This window comes from Synchiropus splendidus, chromosome 7 (assembly GCF_027744825.2).
Source record: "Synchiropus splendidus isolate RoL2022-P1 chromosome 7, RoL_Sspl_1.0, whole genome shotgun sequence".
In the NCBI taxonomy this organism is placed as follows: domain Eukaryota; kingdom Metazoa; phylum Chordata; class Actinopteri; order Syngnathiformes; family Callionymidae; genus Synchiropus; species Synchiropus splendidus.
The window spans coordinates 4,782,185-4,797,869 of record NC_071340.1 but is presented as its reverse complement, the minus strand read 5'-3'; the positions used below and the strand labels follow the sequence as shown (position 1 = coordinate 4,797,869).

At 41.4% G+C, this 15,685-nt stretch overlaps 1 protein-coding gene across 1 annotated transcript in view; it reads left to right on the top strand.

The window, feature by feature from the left end:
- Window positions 1-15,685, top strand: part of si:dkey-215k6.1 (transmembrane protein 132D) — a 193,599-nt gene that overhangs the window by 47,105 nt on the left and 130,809 nt on the right. The window contains exons 2-3 of the mRNA XM_053869950.1: window positions 12,074-12,468; window positions 12,603-13,165. Coding sequence (XP_053725925.1) covers window positions 12,074-12,468; window positions 12,603-13,165 — 958 coding nt within the window. The remainder of the gene's footprint in view (window positions 1-12,073; window positions 12,469-12,602; window positions 13,166-15,685) is intronic.

Sequence of the window (15,685 nt, the reverse complement as noted above, 5' to 3'; positions counted from 1 at the left end):
GGAGTTTCTAACCAGGCAGTTTGTTAATTGGTGGGGAACCTTCTATTGGCTCGAGGTCTAGAGCCACAACTCCGCCATTCTGTGTGTCTGTTAATTGTAGTCTATCCACGTTCAAATGGACATCTCGAGGAATCATTTGTTTATTTGATGTTAAAGCATGATCTGAGGTTCGGAAATGGTTTAATGATGTGTTTTTACTATTGCTGCTGTTGAATGGTTATGTTATGTAATGTAGTGTAATCTAATTATTAGAGTTATCTAATGATTGTGATGTATCTAAATTGCCCCGTTTCAATTTAATAATTGAGCACTCACGCCTTGCAGCAAGATGTTTGTGGGTTTAATTCTTGGGTCGGATAGTGGTGGTGGTGGTGGAAGGGATGGATCCAAAGAGGCGTGATCAGGGAGATGAACTAGTGGTGCACAAATGGAATTTGGGTTCTGCGCATATTAGGACAGGAGATACTACAAAAGACGAAATTAGGCAAAATCAGAAATGAGATGGAGAATTTTGTGATTGTCTCTTGAGGCAGAGAGAGAGAGAGAGATACTGTAGCTGATAGCGGGATTTGTGTAGTCAAAGGATGCATGTTTGCTGAGTGACAGAAAGCTGCTTAGAGGGCAAAATATCACCCTGAGCTCAACAGTGTTTGAGTTTCTTTATTTTGCATTAATCCCCCGCTTCCTAGCGCATCATCATGTCAGTCAACAGTGTCAGTGAAGGTTTTACTGAATACACTGACATGAAGTTAATCTAGCTAATGTCAGTGGAACATTCATGATGCTCTGATGCGAGTGTGAGTTCATTTGGGATTCAAAACAAACCCTGACTTTAAGAGAAGAATGTCATTTTTCAAGCATAACGCACTTTTTTGACCACAAGGTTAGACCACTTGAGGAAGTTAAACTTGGTCATCGGTTTGAGCAAGGCCTCACTTATTTACACCACAAATTGATGATTTCTATGCTGAAGTCACAACAACATCGATCTGGGGGTCCACTACCTATCTTGTTCATCCTTCCTCATCAAACCTTCATGTCCTTCATGAGCCTCATTGGTTGTTTTCATCTTCATCCATACCCACCATTTTACTTCCCACCCTGGCTCTCCTGCCCAAACCATCGTACCTCCATGACTTTGTCTCCAAATATCTCCACATGGACTGTCCTACTGATGTACTCTTTTCCTTTCTCGTCCTTCCCATTTAAAACATCACTATCTTCATCGCTGACCCATCTAAATCTGTTCCCTGACTCTCTAAACCATACAGTGACCACCACACCAAGTTCCCTGCTGGCTTTTCAATGTCTGAGCTTACGTACACATTCCCTGACCTTTCTGTGGACCACTGTGAACAACATCAAACTGCACACTCGGGCCACACCACTATCATACTTCTCCTCATGATGACTAGTTACATTGGTTATCAAAAGAATGACACTCCGCCAACCACAGAGTGGTTATTATTATGGCTCGATTGTTTGCTCATTTGTTTGTTGTTTACTGGTTAACTCCAGGACAGACAGACATACTTCAATAAACCTTTCTAGGCTGGTTGAGAGCAGGCTATCTTGGGAGACCCAGTTTTTGCACCTTGATGTGTGTGCTGCACTACATGCATGTGATACTGAGTGAACACTTTCATTGATTCATATCAATAATGAAACTACACTAGGCACAAATTCAATCTGGGACATAGAGTTCACCTTAGAGAGTTCACCTCAGTTATAAGATCCCTGATCGTTTCTCAACTATATCTGTGTAGGCCTGATGTTTATTAGTTATTATTTTAATAATTATGAAATGTTATGACTTGATTTAGAGACAATGAGACACTTGTGTATAACTGTCATCTCAGTGGGGAATCTCTTACACAAATATTTACAGAGAGAGAGAGAGACTTCATTTATTATTGCATCTATGGGTTATGATTCCCTGGTTAATAAACATCATCCTCCCATGTGTAAGCCTGATTTATTTATTCCTAACTCATAAAACTTTTTCAAATTGTGTTGCACTCATGAAATAAAGCTGAACTCATGATACATCATGTATAATTTTGTAAAACTCAGCCCCGCCTTGTGCAGCTGTGGCATGGTCTTGCAGAGGCTCATCAGCCATAAGTATATGCATTTCAACATCATCCAGTCAACTGCTTGACGTTTCCTGATCAGATTGCCTGCTGTGCAGCATCTCCTTTTCCTCCTATTTACGCTAACTACAAACCACCATATCATCTGCAAACATCATCCTGCATGGACAATCCTCCCTTCCTCGTCTGTGCATCATCTGTTTCATTTTTTCTAAATGAATGTATAGCTAAATCTAACTCATTTTCTTGAACTTGACTTGCTGTGAAGTAGTAGTCATCTCAGTGTCACTACTCAAACGTTCCATGTGATAACTGTGGGTGACAGTATCTACATCTATACACCCCTCTTTAGACTAGGTGTGTATCTATTGGTGTTACTGTATGTGTCTTGTGAGTGTGTGAGTGTGCCGTGTGAGTGGGTTGTTGTGACAGGATCTGATTGTCTCAGTTTGCATTTGCACGGTAGAATGTACTCCAGTGCGTTTGTGTTAATTGGTGTGACATTGTGTCTTTCTCAGTGCATGAGAGCGGGCGTGCAGGAGAGGAAAAGGTTGGATTACCTTTGTGCTGTTGCCAGATCAGGTGAGATTACTTGCAGACAGGAAGGAGATGAGTGAAGGCAGAAGTTGTGACTGGATGGAGAAACAAGGAGAAACATGGTGTGACAGTGAGTGGGAAAGTGAGAATTGGAAGTCAGAGATTCAATTAGAGCAGAAAAAAAAAAAGATTAACAGAATCAAGGTTACTTTGGAGGACAAGAGCCACATGACAACAGAAGATGACAACAGAAACAACTCAGTCTTACTTCTAAGCAGTGGCATATTATCCCAGGGTGACGCAAAAGTCTGCCTTTGGTGTTTACAGGTTGACACAATAGGCTTAGAATTGAATCACGTTTCCCCTTCGCCACATAACTTCACCAGACCCTGGCCTGGCTCTCATCAGTGTTAGGTTCTTTTGGTATAATTTGATGTCTCTTGCGATCATGGACTTGACTCTGGCTGAAACATTTTCAGGGCCGTGACTAATGCTTGCGGTCACACGAGGCGCTATATAAAAAAAGCAACATCATACATAAGTTATGGTTGTCATCCTGATCCTGACCCCAACGTCAAGAAATGCTGCTGGAGGCGAAACAAATGATTGACGCAAATGTCTGCTTGACAACCATCAATTTGTTAACGCCTTAGGAATGAATATGTGTTTTGGAACATTTTTAGTGAAGCATCCGATTCAAAGTATCATCTGCATTCACTTGTTTTCCTCATGCACAAAGCAACAACATCGTCGACACCATGTATATATATATATATACATATATATACATTGAAAAATGAAGAATTTTAATAAAATCAAACAAAATGCCCAACAATGAACAATGAGTCTAGTCAAAGTCCCTCGCTGTGCAACCTGATAGCAGTGAGCAGGAAGGAACAATGGAAATGGAAATCTCATACAGCGACGGCCGCATCATCGGCATGGAGTTAGTATATATTGCTAACTGTGATCTGGAGTGCAGGCACGCTAGCGATGAGCAGTGCCTCCAGACGCAAAGGTGTTAATGTCCATGTTGGGTCCGGCATATCCACACAAAACAAGACAAAAATACTACAGCAGACTAAACAAAAGAAAGACTCCATGAGCACTATTGTTGAATGTGTGCGTGCTGACTACAGTGAAGTTCAAGAGCGACCCCATTCTTCACAGCCCTAACACACACACAGACACACACCTCTGCACAGACACCAACTGCGCCTTTAATGAAGTTTAATGTTTGCCAACGGTAACAGAGGAGGGGGCTTCAGCATCTTTTGCAGGGCTTATTTACCGCAAACAAAAGGTGACATTCTCCACCTGTCACATTGTTTGCATGCTACATTTCTTCTCCTAAGTGTTACAGTGAGCTGTTTTTTTTAATCCCATCTAAGTAACATGTTCCATCCACACCAATTATTTGTCTCTTAGTCTGACTTCAGCAGTTGTCCAACCATTCCCTCCTGGTTTTGCGCTGCACCTTCAGCAGTTTTGGAAGCCAAGTGCTTCAGGGTTGGAAGGTGAATGACTAAAGGTCTGACAACACATTTGAGACTTTGAATATACTTATAGCTGCCAGACAGAGAGGTGCTTGAATAAGCTTGAAGTTGTGAGATTGATTTAGAGTTTTCAGTGTGCACGAAGTTCATCATAAATGTCATAAATGCTGTACATCAACCACGACTGGCAAAACCAACCTCTCATCATGATGTTGGGAAAGTGTTGATGCATAGGCGTTTCAATGGAGTAAAAAAGGTTTTCCTTCGCGTGTAGTGTTCCAGGCAGGGGTGGGGGTGACTGGGTAAACCAGGTTAACCCAACCTGGTTTTCACCTTTCATCTGAAAAATAACCCAGAACATAGTTTAGAAACTATTATGCACCTGTTTCACTTTTGGTAGTGGAACCTAGAACTACTTGAAATATTTCATCATCTGTGAAGAGAGGTCAACGTTAGTATTCAGCCCCACCATGGTCTGAGTTTATGCGTAGGAATCCTTTTTCATTGAATGTGAGTGCGTGTGTGAGTTAGTCAGTCTCTCTAAATGATCAAGGCTGCTGACTGGTGCTACTGAAAGTTGGTGGAAGATTGAATCAATGGCGACTAATTTCCCCTGAACGTCCTCAAAAAAGGAGCTTTTGTCATTCAAATAAGCTTCTAAATATACAAGCTGTATGCAGACTGGCAGACACATTTTGAGCATGTCGCAACACGGAGAGACAAGCGCCAAGTGTGCTCTGACGGTGAGATATGTCCTGTAAATAATTAATGATGAGCCATTATCAGTCACCTCCTCTGCTGTTGGACAAAGCTCACTGGGACCTGCTGGAAATAGAATTGAGAGATTAGCCTGTCTCTCCAAAAATGGGAGAATAAATTCTGAATGAAACAAAGGTAAGAGTGAAGGAGGTGTATGGGCAGATGTATTTTAAATGTATTCTAAAAATTCAGGTGAATCTTGACTGACATAATGCTTATGCTTGAACAGTGTTGGTGTGGAAAATATATCTATTTATGTCTTAATAATCTACTCTGTAATGTATTCATGAGTGTGTGTTTTTAATTTTCCACATTTTGAAACAAACTCACGTGTGTCAAGTGTTGAAATTCAGATCAATGAAACATCATCTCATATTCTGTGAGAGACCCACTATGGCGTGGAACCCTGGGCAACACTCGGACTTTGAAGAGCTGCCGGAGTTGAATCACCTTTGAGTACAGTGGTCAACCTCTGACCTATTAGCCTCTATAAGGAAACTGTGATGAACTTTTTTGATCATTGCTGAATTAAGGCATCTCAAATAAACACCAGTTAATGAGTGAAGCTGGAAATTGTTTATCATATACTAACTGCCTTATCGTCTGACTTGCTTTACTCCTGTTGTATACAACTTTGGTGTTGCGCAAAAAAGGGTAAAAGGTTGTGGCAGACACTGCACAATGTTAGCAGCAGATTGCCCTCTAGGCGTTGCTGCCACTTTGTCTTTTTAACGTCTCATGCCTGGGTTGTGTCCTAAGAGCACTGTAATTGCCACAAGTGTTCATTCACACTCCTCCAGTTGGAACTGCACCCCTGACCTTCTTGCCTCACAGGCTGCCGCTCTACTCCAACATGCTGGCCCCAACCCACATCATGTCTCACAAAGTAATTATCTTAAAAGTGTTTGCTCGACTTTGTGATTGTGGAACAGTGTGTTTTGGGATTGAAACACCTGGGCTTTCCTGACTTAATTAAGCGTGTCCCCATGCGGCCTTGGTAGCCATCGATCAGTGCTCTGACATCAAGTGAAAGAGAAAGTGAGAGACTGATGACAACAAGAAGGGGGGTGGCGACGGAGTGGGAGGCTGATGAAGGAGTCACAGATCAACACAGGTGACAGAAGCAGACCAAGACAGAGAAAAAGTGAGATAGGAAAAAGTCAGAATGGTCCCATGACCAGGGAAATGACAGCATTCATTACAATAATCCTGCTCTCAATTTTTCATCAATGAGAAATTAACATGTTTAGCATTCTGAATAAATCAATTTGCACGATTAGGGAGGGATTACCAATGCCTGGACAATGACTGGAAAAATCAAGTAACTCTTCTGACACTTTGTTCAGGAGACAAGAAAATCCTTTTTGAGATAGTCTTGACACCCCTCAGGCACGGATGGCCACACCTCCCCAAAACATGTTTTCTTTTTAACCAACTGTGATTCCAACGAAACCTGTGGTGGCAAACCAAGTAGAAAACCTACCAAGAAGCTCTACCTCAGTAACTTCCGCCATCTCCTGGCATATAGCCTTCTGCCTGTAGCCGACGTCTGCTCCGCAGATCGCCCTACCGATGGTCGGGCTTTGATGTTCAACAACTATCCTTCCTCGGATAAATTCCAGACCACCCTGTGAAAAGTGGAAATCCACAGTCTAGGTCCTTTATTTTCACGTCTCTTCAACTGAATTGATGAGTATTTTGTGTTGGGTTAAAATGATGGGTTATGTTTCAAAAGACTAACTAATTTCATATTGATATATTTGTATTTATATTTGTATTATTGGACTAATATTTTAATCCAAATTTTTGTCTTGTTTTGGGTTAACATGGATTCACCTCAATCTGACCAGATGTTTGAGACATTAAGTTAATTTTTATCATCTGCTGGCTACAATGAGATATGCAGCCAGAGTTTGCTAATGTTTTTTCTGAATAATCCTCTTAGCCTGTGTGTTTACATCTATTAATATTATTGAATGGACACCTCTATGACTGGACACTAATCTTGTAAGGACATTGTGGCTGGTTTTCATGTGTTTTGGGGTAAAAATGTCGAACATTTTAGATGGTTTATGTTTGGTTAAGAGTCATTGTTAAGTTTAGCCATTTGATTTGGATGGTTGGGTTTAAGATGAGAGGCTCGGGGATGTTCTCAATGAGTGGTCCTCACAAAGGTTGAATTACAAGCATGGCACCCTTCCTGCTGGAATTTCACCGTTCGGCCTGTCTGCTCTGTTGGGTCAATAATAAATTCCTCTTCGTAGCTCACCTTGATTAGACTCTTTCTGAAGAGCCTTAGCTTCCTTGTCTTCTGGCAATGAATATATCATCATATTCCTTGCTCTTGCCTTGGCCTCCAAGTGTGCACATCTCTCTTTAGTCCGGACGGCAGTTTAATTCACATTTTCTATGATTTCCACCCTTAACTTTCACTTTGACAATTTCCCTTCCATTGGCTGTTTCTGGGTGCCATGCTGAAACAAATGTTTACCTGAAATAATTGTACCTGGAGTTCCCTTCACTTCTTGACGTTACGTCTGAGTCTCTTGGCGGCCTGGTGAACAATTGATTTCTCTATTCACACTCTATGGCACACCGTCACACTCAGAACTGTTTGCCCCATCCAACAAAAAGACTCTCTTCGCACCAGGTTATTCAGCTTTCAATGAATCCACCTCACCCTCCAGGACTCACTGAATGCGATGTGACATTAGTGACAATTGGACAAAAAAATGGACTCAGCAGACTTTGTGAAGGAAAGGAGATGTGTGGAGGGAGGAATATCATACTTTAGTTTTCTATCTGAGTGTTCAGATGACACTTTTTGGAACTGCTGATTCAACTATTGTTGAAGTCCTTTCACAAAAATGATGTGTCCCATTTGAACTGGCAGAGATTTGGGCTCTTATGTGCAGTTCCTATTTAAAAGACTTTTCGATTATTTGAGCCAGGTTGACGTAAGTGAGTATTTTGTGGAGTAGAGAAATAGTAAGAATGCGAATCAACACTTTGGAGCCATTGAACAACAATACAATTAGAAGAAGGAAGAACTGGAGATGGAAAGCACCAAAATAAACGCCAACCATGATAAAGAGCTCGCTCTAAATCAGAAACCTCATCGATCTCTTTTGCTGTCTGACTCAGTCACATTCTTTCCATGAGCGTATCCCCTTCCTTTCTTCAAAGCATTGACCCCACAGAGTACCATCAGTCTGATCCATGGAGATTTTGAAAAGAGCGGGATTTACTCTTGTTTCATTTTCACTTTCATTTCATTTGATTTCACCATCTCCCCTCACCCATCTCTCCAAACATCTGATCAGTCATTCATCATTCTTTATTTGTCTTACATAAGCGCAACGTCTCTGTCCATTATACATCTGCCACACATCTTAAAGGGACCCGATTGTGTTACCCACTAGTATTAGTGAGTAGTAACGACCCACTCTGAGACAAAATAAATGAAATGTTCAAAACTAAGTGCTCTACAAGATTAAGATGTGTGCTTGGCTGTGAGGGAGAAGAACATGTGTTTGCCTTTCTTATACACCCGCAGCCAAAGCTTCATAGATTTTGTTTGCTTTTCAAGATGGCAGCTGCTACAGCAGGAGTCTCCCAACACAGCAAACGTTTCTCTGCGGACAGCTTCACAGACATGAGCTAGATTGAAGGTTTTGCAGAAAACCACTCATGTTCTGTCTAGAATTTGTCCTGTGTCTGAAAATGATTTTGCCACTTACTAAAACACAAATAAACACCAATTAAATTAATAAACCAGTGAAATGTATTTGAGGCCACGAGGACAAACTGTGGAAGGAAGAGAACATCTTGATACGTACACAGTAACAGCACTCCTCAAATTAACGTCTCAGTCAGGAGTTAGTCTGACTGCACATACACTACGACCACTAATGTATTTCTAAGATGTCACATGAGTCCATTTTTTTTATTATTATTGAATATGTTCATTTAGTCAACCTTTATCTCTTCTTAAAGAGGTGCAGGTTTATCAGTGGAATTGATTGCAGCTGCCGAATGCGCCCGACACTGTCAAGAAAAAAAAAAAAAAAAAAATCACACACACACACAGAAGCAGGAAGTAACTTACCAAAATTAAAGCATGGAAGCATGCCAGGAGTGGCCATGACACCCATATTTGATATTAGACCAGCAGTACAGACAATGATTGACTTACAAGTCCAGTACAGACATCGCCATTTCGGAATCTGACACCTCAATCTGCTCTTGACTCTTATCGGTCATTTTCACTTCCTGGACACTGCAATACGATCGTGCACTGCCATGATGAATGAGAGCTGCATCTCCATTGTGACTCATGGTGATGTGCCCTCGCTGTTGCTGTAAAGAAGTCGTGGCATGTAAGTTGGACATTGTAATATTCAGAGAGCCATACTGCGTGATATAAAGCCAACAACCACCCAAACTATTAATTTAGCACTTGTTTGTTCATCCATTTGACATCAACACCATGTTTTGCTATTGTTTTTTCAGTACATCCATCGAAAATTTCAGCGTTCCTTTTTACTGTGTATCAGTCAATTCACTTATACCTGCATGCATTTATGCCACCATTCTGTAATACCATTAATAAATCCACCGCACCCACAGGGCATGCTGTCATACAATCATCTCCCTACTGACTGATACATGTTGCATCCCTCCACTTTCCACCAGTTTGTCTGTCATTCTTCATATTGTTCATTCTTTTCTGCCCCTGCATTGTACTACACATCAGTTCATTAATTTTTACCAATCCTGTGCCCATCCACTCATTGTACATCCTTTACTCACTAACCTACACTTCATCTGCAATCCATCCATGTATCCATGTATGTATTTCAATATTCCTACATAGTCCCATCGATTCCGCAGTCCATGTGTGGATCTTCCCCAGCATGATATTGACACTGTAATCGCTTCCTGAAAGGATCAAGTCAACAGATGAGGTAGAAATACAGTAAAGTCAGACAGATGTAATGTCCATTCATCCTACAGAAGTCTTACATTTAATAATAATAACAGAACAAAAATCAAGCACAAATACAATTTTAATTTCATTCCTGTATGTGTGCAGCAGTGCAGTCTATTGTGTTCCTTGAACTCTTTACATATACAAGAACAACCTGTGGACAGTGGACACATGACGTGTGTGTCAGTCAACAAATCATCCACACAATAGTCACCAGGACAAATGCAAATGTCACATTTCTGTATCACTTCCACTCCCTCAAACCCACCTGACTCAGTTTGAAGGGTCTGGTTATAACTCTGCACATCTGACTGTATTCATGTCAGATATTCTTCTCACTTAAGCGGGCTGATAAAGGTGCAATCAAGTGCATCTGATGCCATTTCTGTGAATGGACAGACAAACTCTATCTTAAATCTCACACACACAGATGCACCGAGCAGCAGGACACAGTGGGTGAGGCCTCCTGTTGCGTTTGATGGTTGTCAAGGTGATGGTGCTGACAAATCTGGACCGTGCTGGATTCATTGCCAGTGTAAAGCCACTAAATTTGTTTTCGCCACTGTCTGGATCAAAAACAGAGGACTGGTTTACTCTTTGCTTCAGATATGATATCGCACATTTTCTTTGAAATGTAATACATTTCAATCACAAGACAGAAAAAGCGTTCACAACAAACTGCTGACTGTTCTCATGCCAAACCTCCACCACAGGCACCAAGCACCTCCTGGAAGTCCAAAATACAATCACGCTCAGGAAATTCTGCTTCTTCTCATAATCCACGGCTGCTTTGTCACACCACTCTGTCCATCCATGAATCTCCACCATCAGCTAGATACGGTACAGTGAGAGACCATTAAGAACCTGGTCATGTGGTCATGGGGTCAGATAGTTCTGAACGAGTGGTGTACCACACAAATTGATAGCTATAGTAATCTCAAGATGGATATGGAAAACAACATTGGCCATTAAAAACCCATAAAATAGTCATGAATAATGACAGAATATGTGATCTCATATTTAGGTCATGCATGTTGCAAAACTCCTGTGGACACACATTCACGTTCTGTTCTGGTGCTGACAGCCAAATTCAGGCACAGCAGGTCAACAATTAAGAAGACAAAAGCTATTTGAATCATGGCCATTTGAATTTCTCAAAACATGCAAAATAACTTCATCCATTTATATATTCCTAGAATCAATTGGTAGATGTCAAAGTTCAGAAAGTTTTATTACCACTTAGATTAGGGAACATGTATTATCTTCTTTACTTATGTGTATAAACAACATAGCAGCATGTAACAAAATATGTTTCATATACTTTCATATACTCAATTTACATATCCAAAATAAGCACATTTTGCCGTTTTTTTGTCACTGTCTCCTTGTAACCACGACAAATCTACCTATTACCCTCTCCCTCGCCCAACTCTCCGTGCTATGCCGCTCAAACAAAACAGCCGGCTCCTTCGTGCTGCTCTGAGGCACCACTGTTTTTGTGTGTGAAGTCACTGTGGTATGACTTGGCCCAGACAGCACAATGCTATCCCACCTCATTATATTTTCACACCCCGCTACACCGGGACATGGGGAGAGATGCACACACATAGACACAACTCTGTATGTTTGGCGTCAGAGTGTCTCTAAAAAGAAGGCAAACAATTTCACTGTTTGCCATTTAATGGAATGTCATTACATGTAGATTTTAGAAATGTATGCTTGCTTTCATTTGCTGTCACCATGACGAAATGGGGATTGAAGCGGTTTTTATATGACAAATATATCGCACCAGCAGCAGCAACTGTGTGGCTCAGAATACGGGTCAAAAGTTTTTAAATTTTTGTGCCACCAATGTCAAAGCTGATCTGATGTCTGATGCATGATACTCCATTTTCATTTTAAAAAAATCATAAAAACTGTTTCCTGAACACATCTCACCTCATACAAAAAATGCTCTGCACAACAGTTACATTAGACATTTAGATAGATGCATCATAGAATGAGTTGTATGACACGCTGCCAGTTGTAGGTGCATGCTATCAAAGGCAAGTCCACTATAAAATGAAAATAAAAACAAACCGTTATACGGATATGAGTTTGTTTCGTTACTGTACAGTGTCAAAAGCAACCTTTGGGGTCTCATTTTCTTAGGTTCATGAGCAGAGTATTAAGGTATTTTTCTTCCTTCCTGTCTCCAGCATCGGCGTCAGCAGGTGGAGGACCAGGCGGAGCAGGACCGGAATCCTTCCAGGCCCGTTTCTCTGCATCTCTGCCCACCTACCTGCCGGTCCAGTGCCAGCTAAACAGCGCTGAGTCCGCCTTTTTCTTGCGAGAGGCCAATCAGGAAGTGATGCGTAATGGCAGTCTCTCGTCCCGTACAGAGCCTGTCTTTCTCCACCAACTGGAACCGCAGTCGCTGCCGAGTGTTAACTGCAGCTACGGCAACCTGAGTGCAGAGCTGCCTGTTCCGGTGGAGCTCCTGCAGGGCCCGGCGCCACATCTGCTCCCGCTGACCAACCAAGTGACCCTGAACTGGAAGGTCAAAGCTCATGTGGTTGTGTCTGAGGTGGGCTCAGAGCAACCCTGGATTCAGGTTCGGCTGGAATTATATATAGTCTTTGCGGAATGTAAACTGATTAGTTATTTACTCATACTATACTTGCTGTTTTGCTCGTCAATCAACCACATTGTATGAAACAAGGAAATAGTGTTTTTTCTCTTGTGCAGGTCTTGTTCTATCTGGTGGGTCGACGCTGGGATGAGTCTGACCCTCTTCCACCACGCCTCCTGCCGTGTATGAGGGCCATAGCTGTCCGAGACCACAATGAAGCAGCCCCTTCTGCAGGATGCAAACTCATTGGCCCATCTGGTATCTGCGTGATCCGTTTAGAACTGCCTCCTTCCTGGTTTTCAAGCCCACAGATGAAAAGAAGGCCCTCCGAAATCTCCCTGCAGTCAGTGGATGTGTACTACTCTGTCATTCCAGTAGAGGGCACTGGTCGAGACTGTCCTTCTTATGTGAACGAGCCATGGAAAAATCCAAATGTTGGACCTCTTGGAGGACTGGCGGGACAGTGGGGAGCACCTGTCAAGGGCGGTCTGCAGGAAATGATGAATGCTGGCGTAGTTCAATTGAGCGCTGGTCAAGTGTCCAAGTCCAAGGGAACCAGGTTGAGACTGGATGAAAATGTTGAGGTTGTTGTTCCTCCTAGTCCAGTTCGGCTTGGGAAGACAGTGGCATTCGAGATCTTCATGAGAACGGACTCCATCATAGAGCAGTTTACACTCAGGTGAGAACACAGGCTTCATTTCATCACGATTGTCCGATATAGCTGTATTTAACATGACTATTTACCTCCAGTACTTATTTGTAAAACACTTATTTATCAACAATATGAGTCTAACACAGTCTGAAGCCATCTCTCTGCACTTGATTGACCGCCAAAGTGGAATTAAAACTGAAAACAAACAACTATTACCCATTGAACGAACGGTGAATCACGATCAAGAGATTACCATTTTTTATTCATTGCCATAATTTTGTTTTTATTGTGTGTAGTTAGTATTTACTAAAATGTTTCCTTCCCACATCCCCCATGACCATCACCTTCTCGCAGTCAGGGGTTTGCGTACCTCAATGATTCAGCGAACTGTGTATGTTTTTATCTGGGAGGAGGATGAACATGTATTTGCAGTGTGTAAATGCCCACTGTCTCTCACCCAGCAGACAAATCTGCGGACTTATGCCGTACTCATTGGGGAGCGTTTGACAGACACAGGGTTCGAGGATAAACACTCACGTTCAATCAAGGAGCGTTTTCAAACACTCATCCTGGATCTGAACTTTGATGTCAGAATTTGAGCATCTCTTCATAGCAGCTGCAATCACAGAAGTGAATACTGTGACTTTGCCACGTTCAAAAACACCAATAATTCCTCTTGGTTGAATACAACTGTCAATTGAAGACAAACATGATAACAAATCCCTCCTTCACTGTAAAAACACCACTACACACATGGTTTCAAATATGGCACCATCTGAGGAGACAATGTACAAACCACTAATCGGCATGCACCTATGTTAAATAAACAATTCAATAATCAGTCTTAGCTAAATAAAGAAATCAGTGTTGTAACAGTGACAAAGCAAAACTATTAATGAAAGCAAAGACGACATACGAAGACGGTCCAGCTGAGCCAATGCACAATCACACATGTATACTTGAAGGAAAAACTGAAACCCGTTCCCATCTCCAACTTCAGCGTGTCCCCATGTTCATGAGAAAAAAATGATTGTCTTCAATGAAAAGCAACTCAAGAGGGTGGAGAAGTTTTCATATATGACAATATGAATGGAGTTTGGCGAATTGTGAGACATTGGATCGATATGTATAATATGCATCGATACATACGTAGTTAGTGTGAGCAGTGCTCGATTAGCACATTTGTATGGAGAGGAGGGCGCATCTAAGATATTTTGTCAGACGTTTCTTGTTGTTGCCCAACACCACTGACAGTGGCGGGTTTGCGGAGGTATGAACTCAACAACAGAAATGTAGCTTAAAATTGTAGTTATGATATTTCAGAATCTTTGTTCCTTTTCATTGGGTTATGGACTGTTAAAAAGTTGCTCTACATTGTTCTGCCACTCTGACTAGACACCCTTTTCAATATTTTATACCTTTGTATTCATGAGTGTATTCATGCATATTAATTTTATATTTTCTATTAATATTAAGATATTCATAGAACATATCTTAGCGTATTTTCCATCCATTTCTTTCAAATAGTGTATATCCAGTTATCTATCATGCAATTGTTCCTCATGTAATTTTTTTCCCCTTTTTTTAGATTTAGGTTCCACCTTTTTTTTTTTTACATTTTATTTTCCTTTTTAATATTTTATGTATTTTATGTATTTCTCTTCATTCTAGTTGAACCCTGGTTTGGTCCTGCTCCATGGCTTTTAAAAATGCTGTTATGTAGACCTGGTCACAGCTTGGAGCGATGTTTCACCCAGAAATCTGTCATCTGTCTCATTTCACTTCCCTGTGATTTTTTTCTATCATCTCGGCTTATTCCTCATACGCTCGCGCTCATATCACTTCTCCACCGCCTCCGGAGGTTGATGGCTGTCACCTTTGTGTATGCAGCCTCTTCGAGGAGCCAGAAATGCAAACAACAACCTCATGAATATTCATGACCGATTCGAGGTGAAAGGAAGACAGAGAAATAGAGAAGCAGAGGAGCAAGTCAGACTGACAGCTGAGAATGAATGTATCTGAAAGACTAAACTAAAACTTAATACTACAGATGGGTTTTATTAATTTGCCATTTCACTTCCTCTCTCAATGAGACACCTTCTTCGTGAATCCTTTTTGTTTTCCTGGATAATTTACAAACCTTGATCTCAGCTATGCTTTAGGCTTGGATTTGATCGATGACGGAGGAACAAATTAATCCATCGTCATGGAAAGGATCCCACCAAAACACAGTCTGCATGAGCTGAAAGTGTTTCTTATTGACGATGTTGACGTCATTGCACATTAAATACTTTCACTCGTGTGAAAGCTGCAAATACTGAATGGCTTGCTGGTTGTAGCTAGAGCAGCTTGGTAATTAAGGATAAGTGTGTGAATATACATAGACTGACATTCCATTAGATTTTCTGCACACATAGGACCTAATATGGCTCTCCCTCTTAAAGTCACTGACACTGAAAGGCTGATTGAGGTACAATGTATACGAAACAAAAAATTCCTTTGGGAAATGCTAAGGTTACCGTCATTCTCCGAGGTCCATCCACCCAT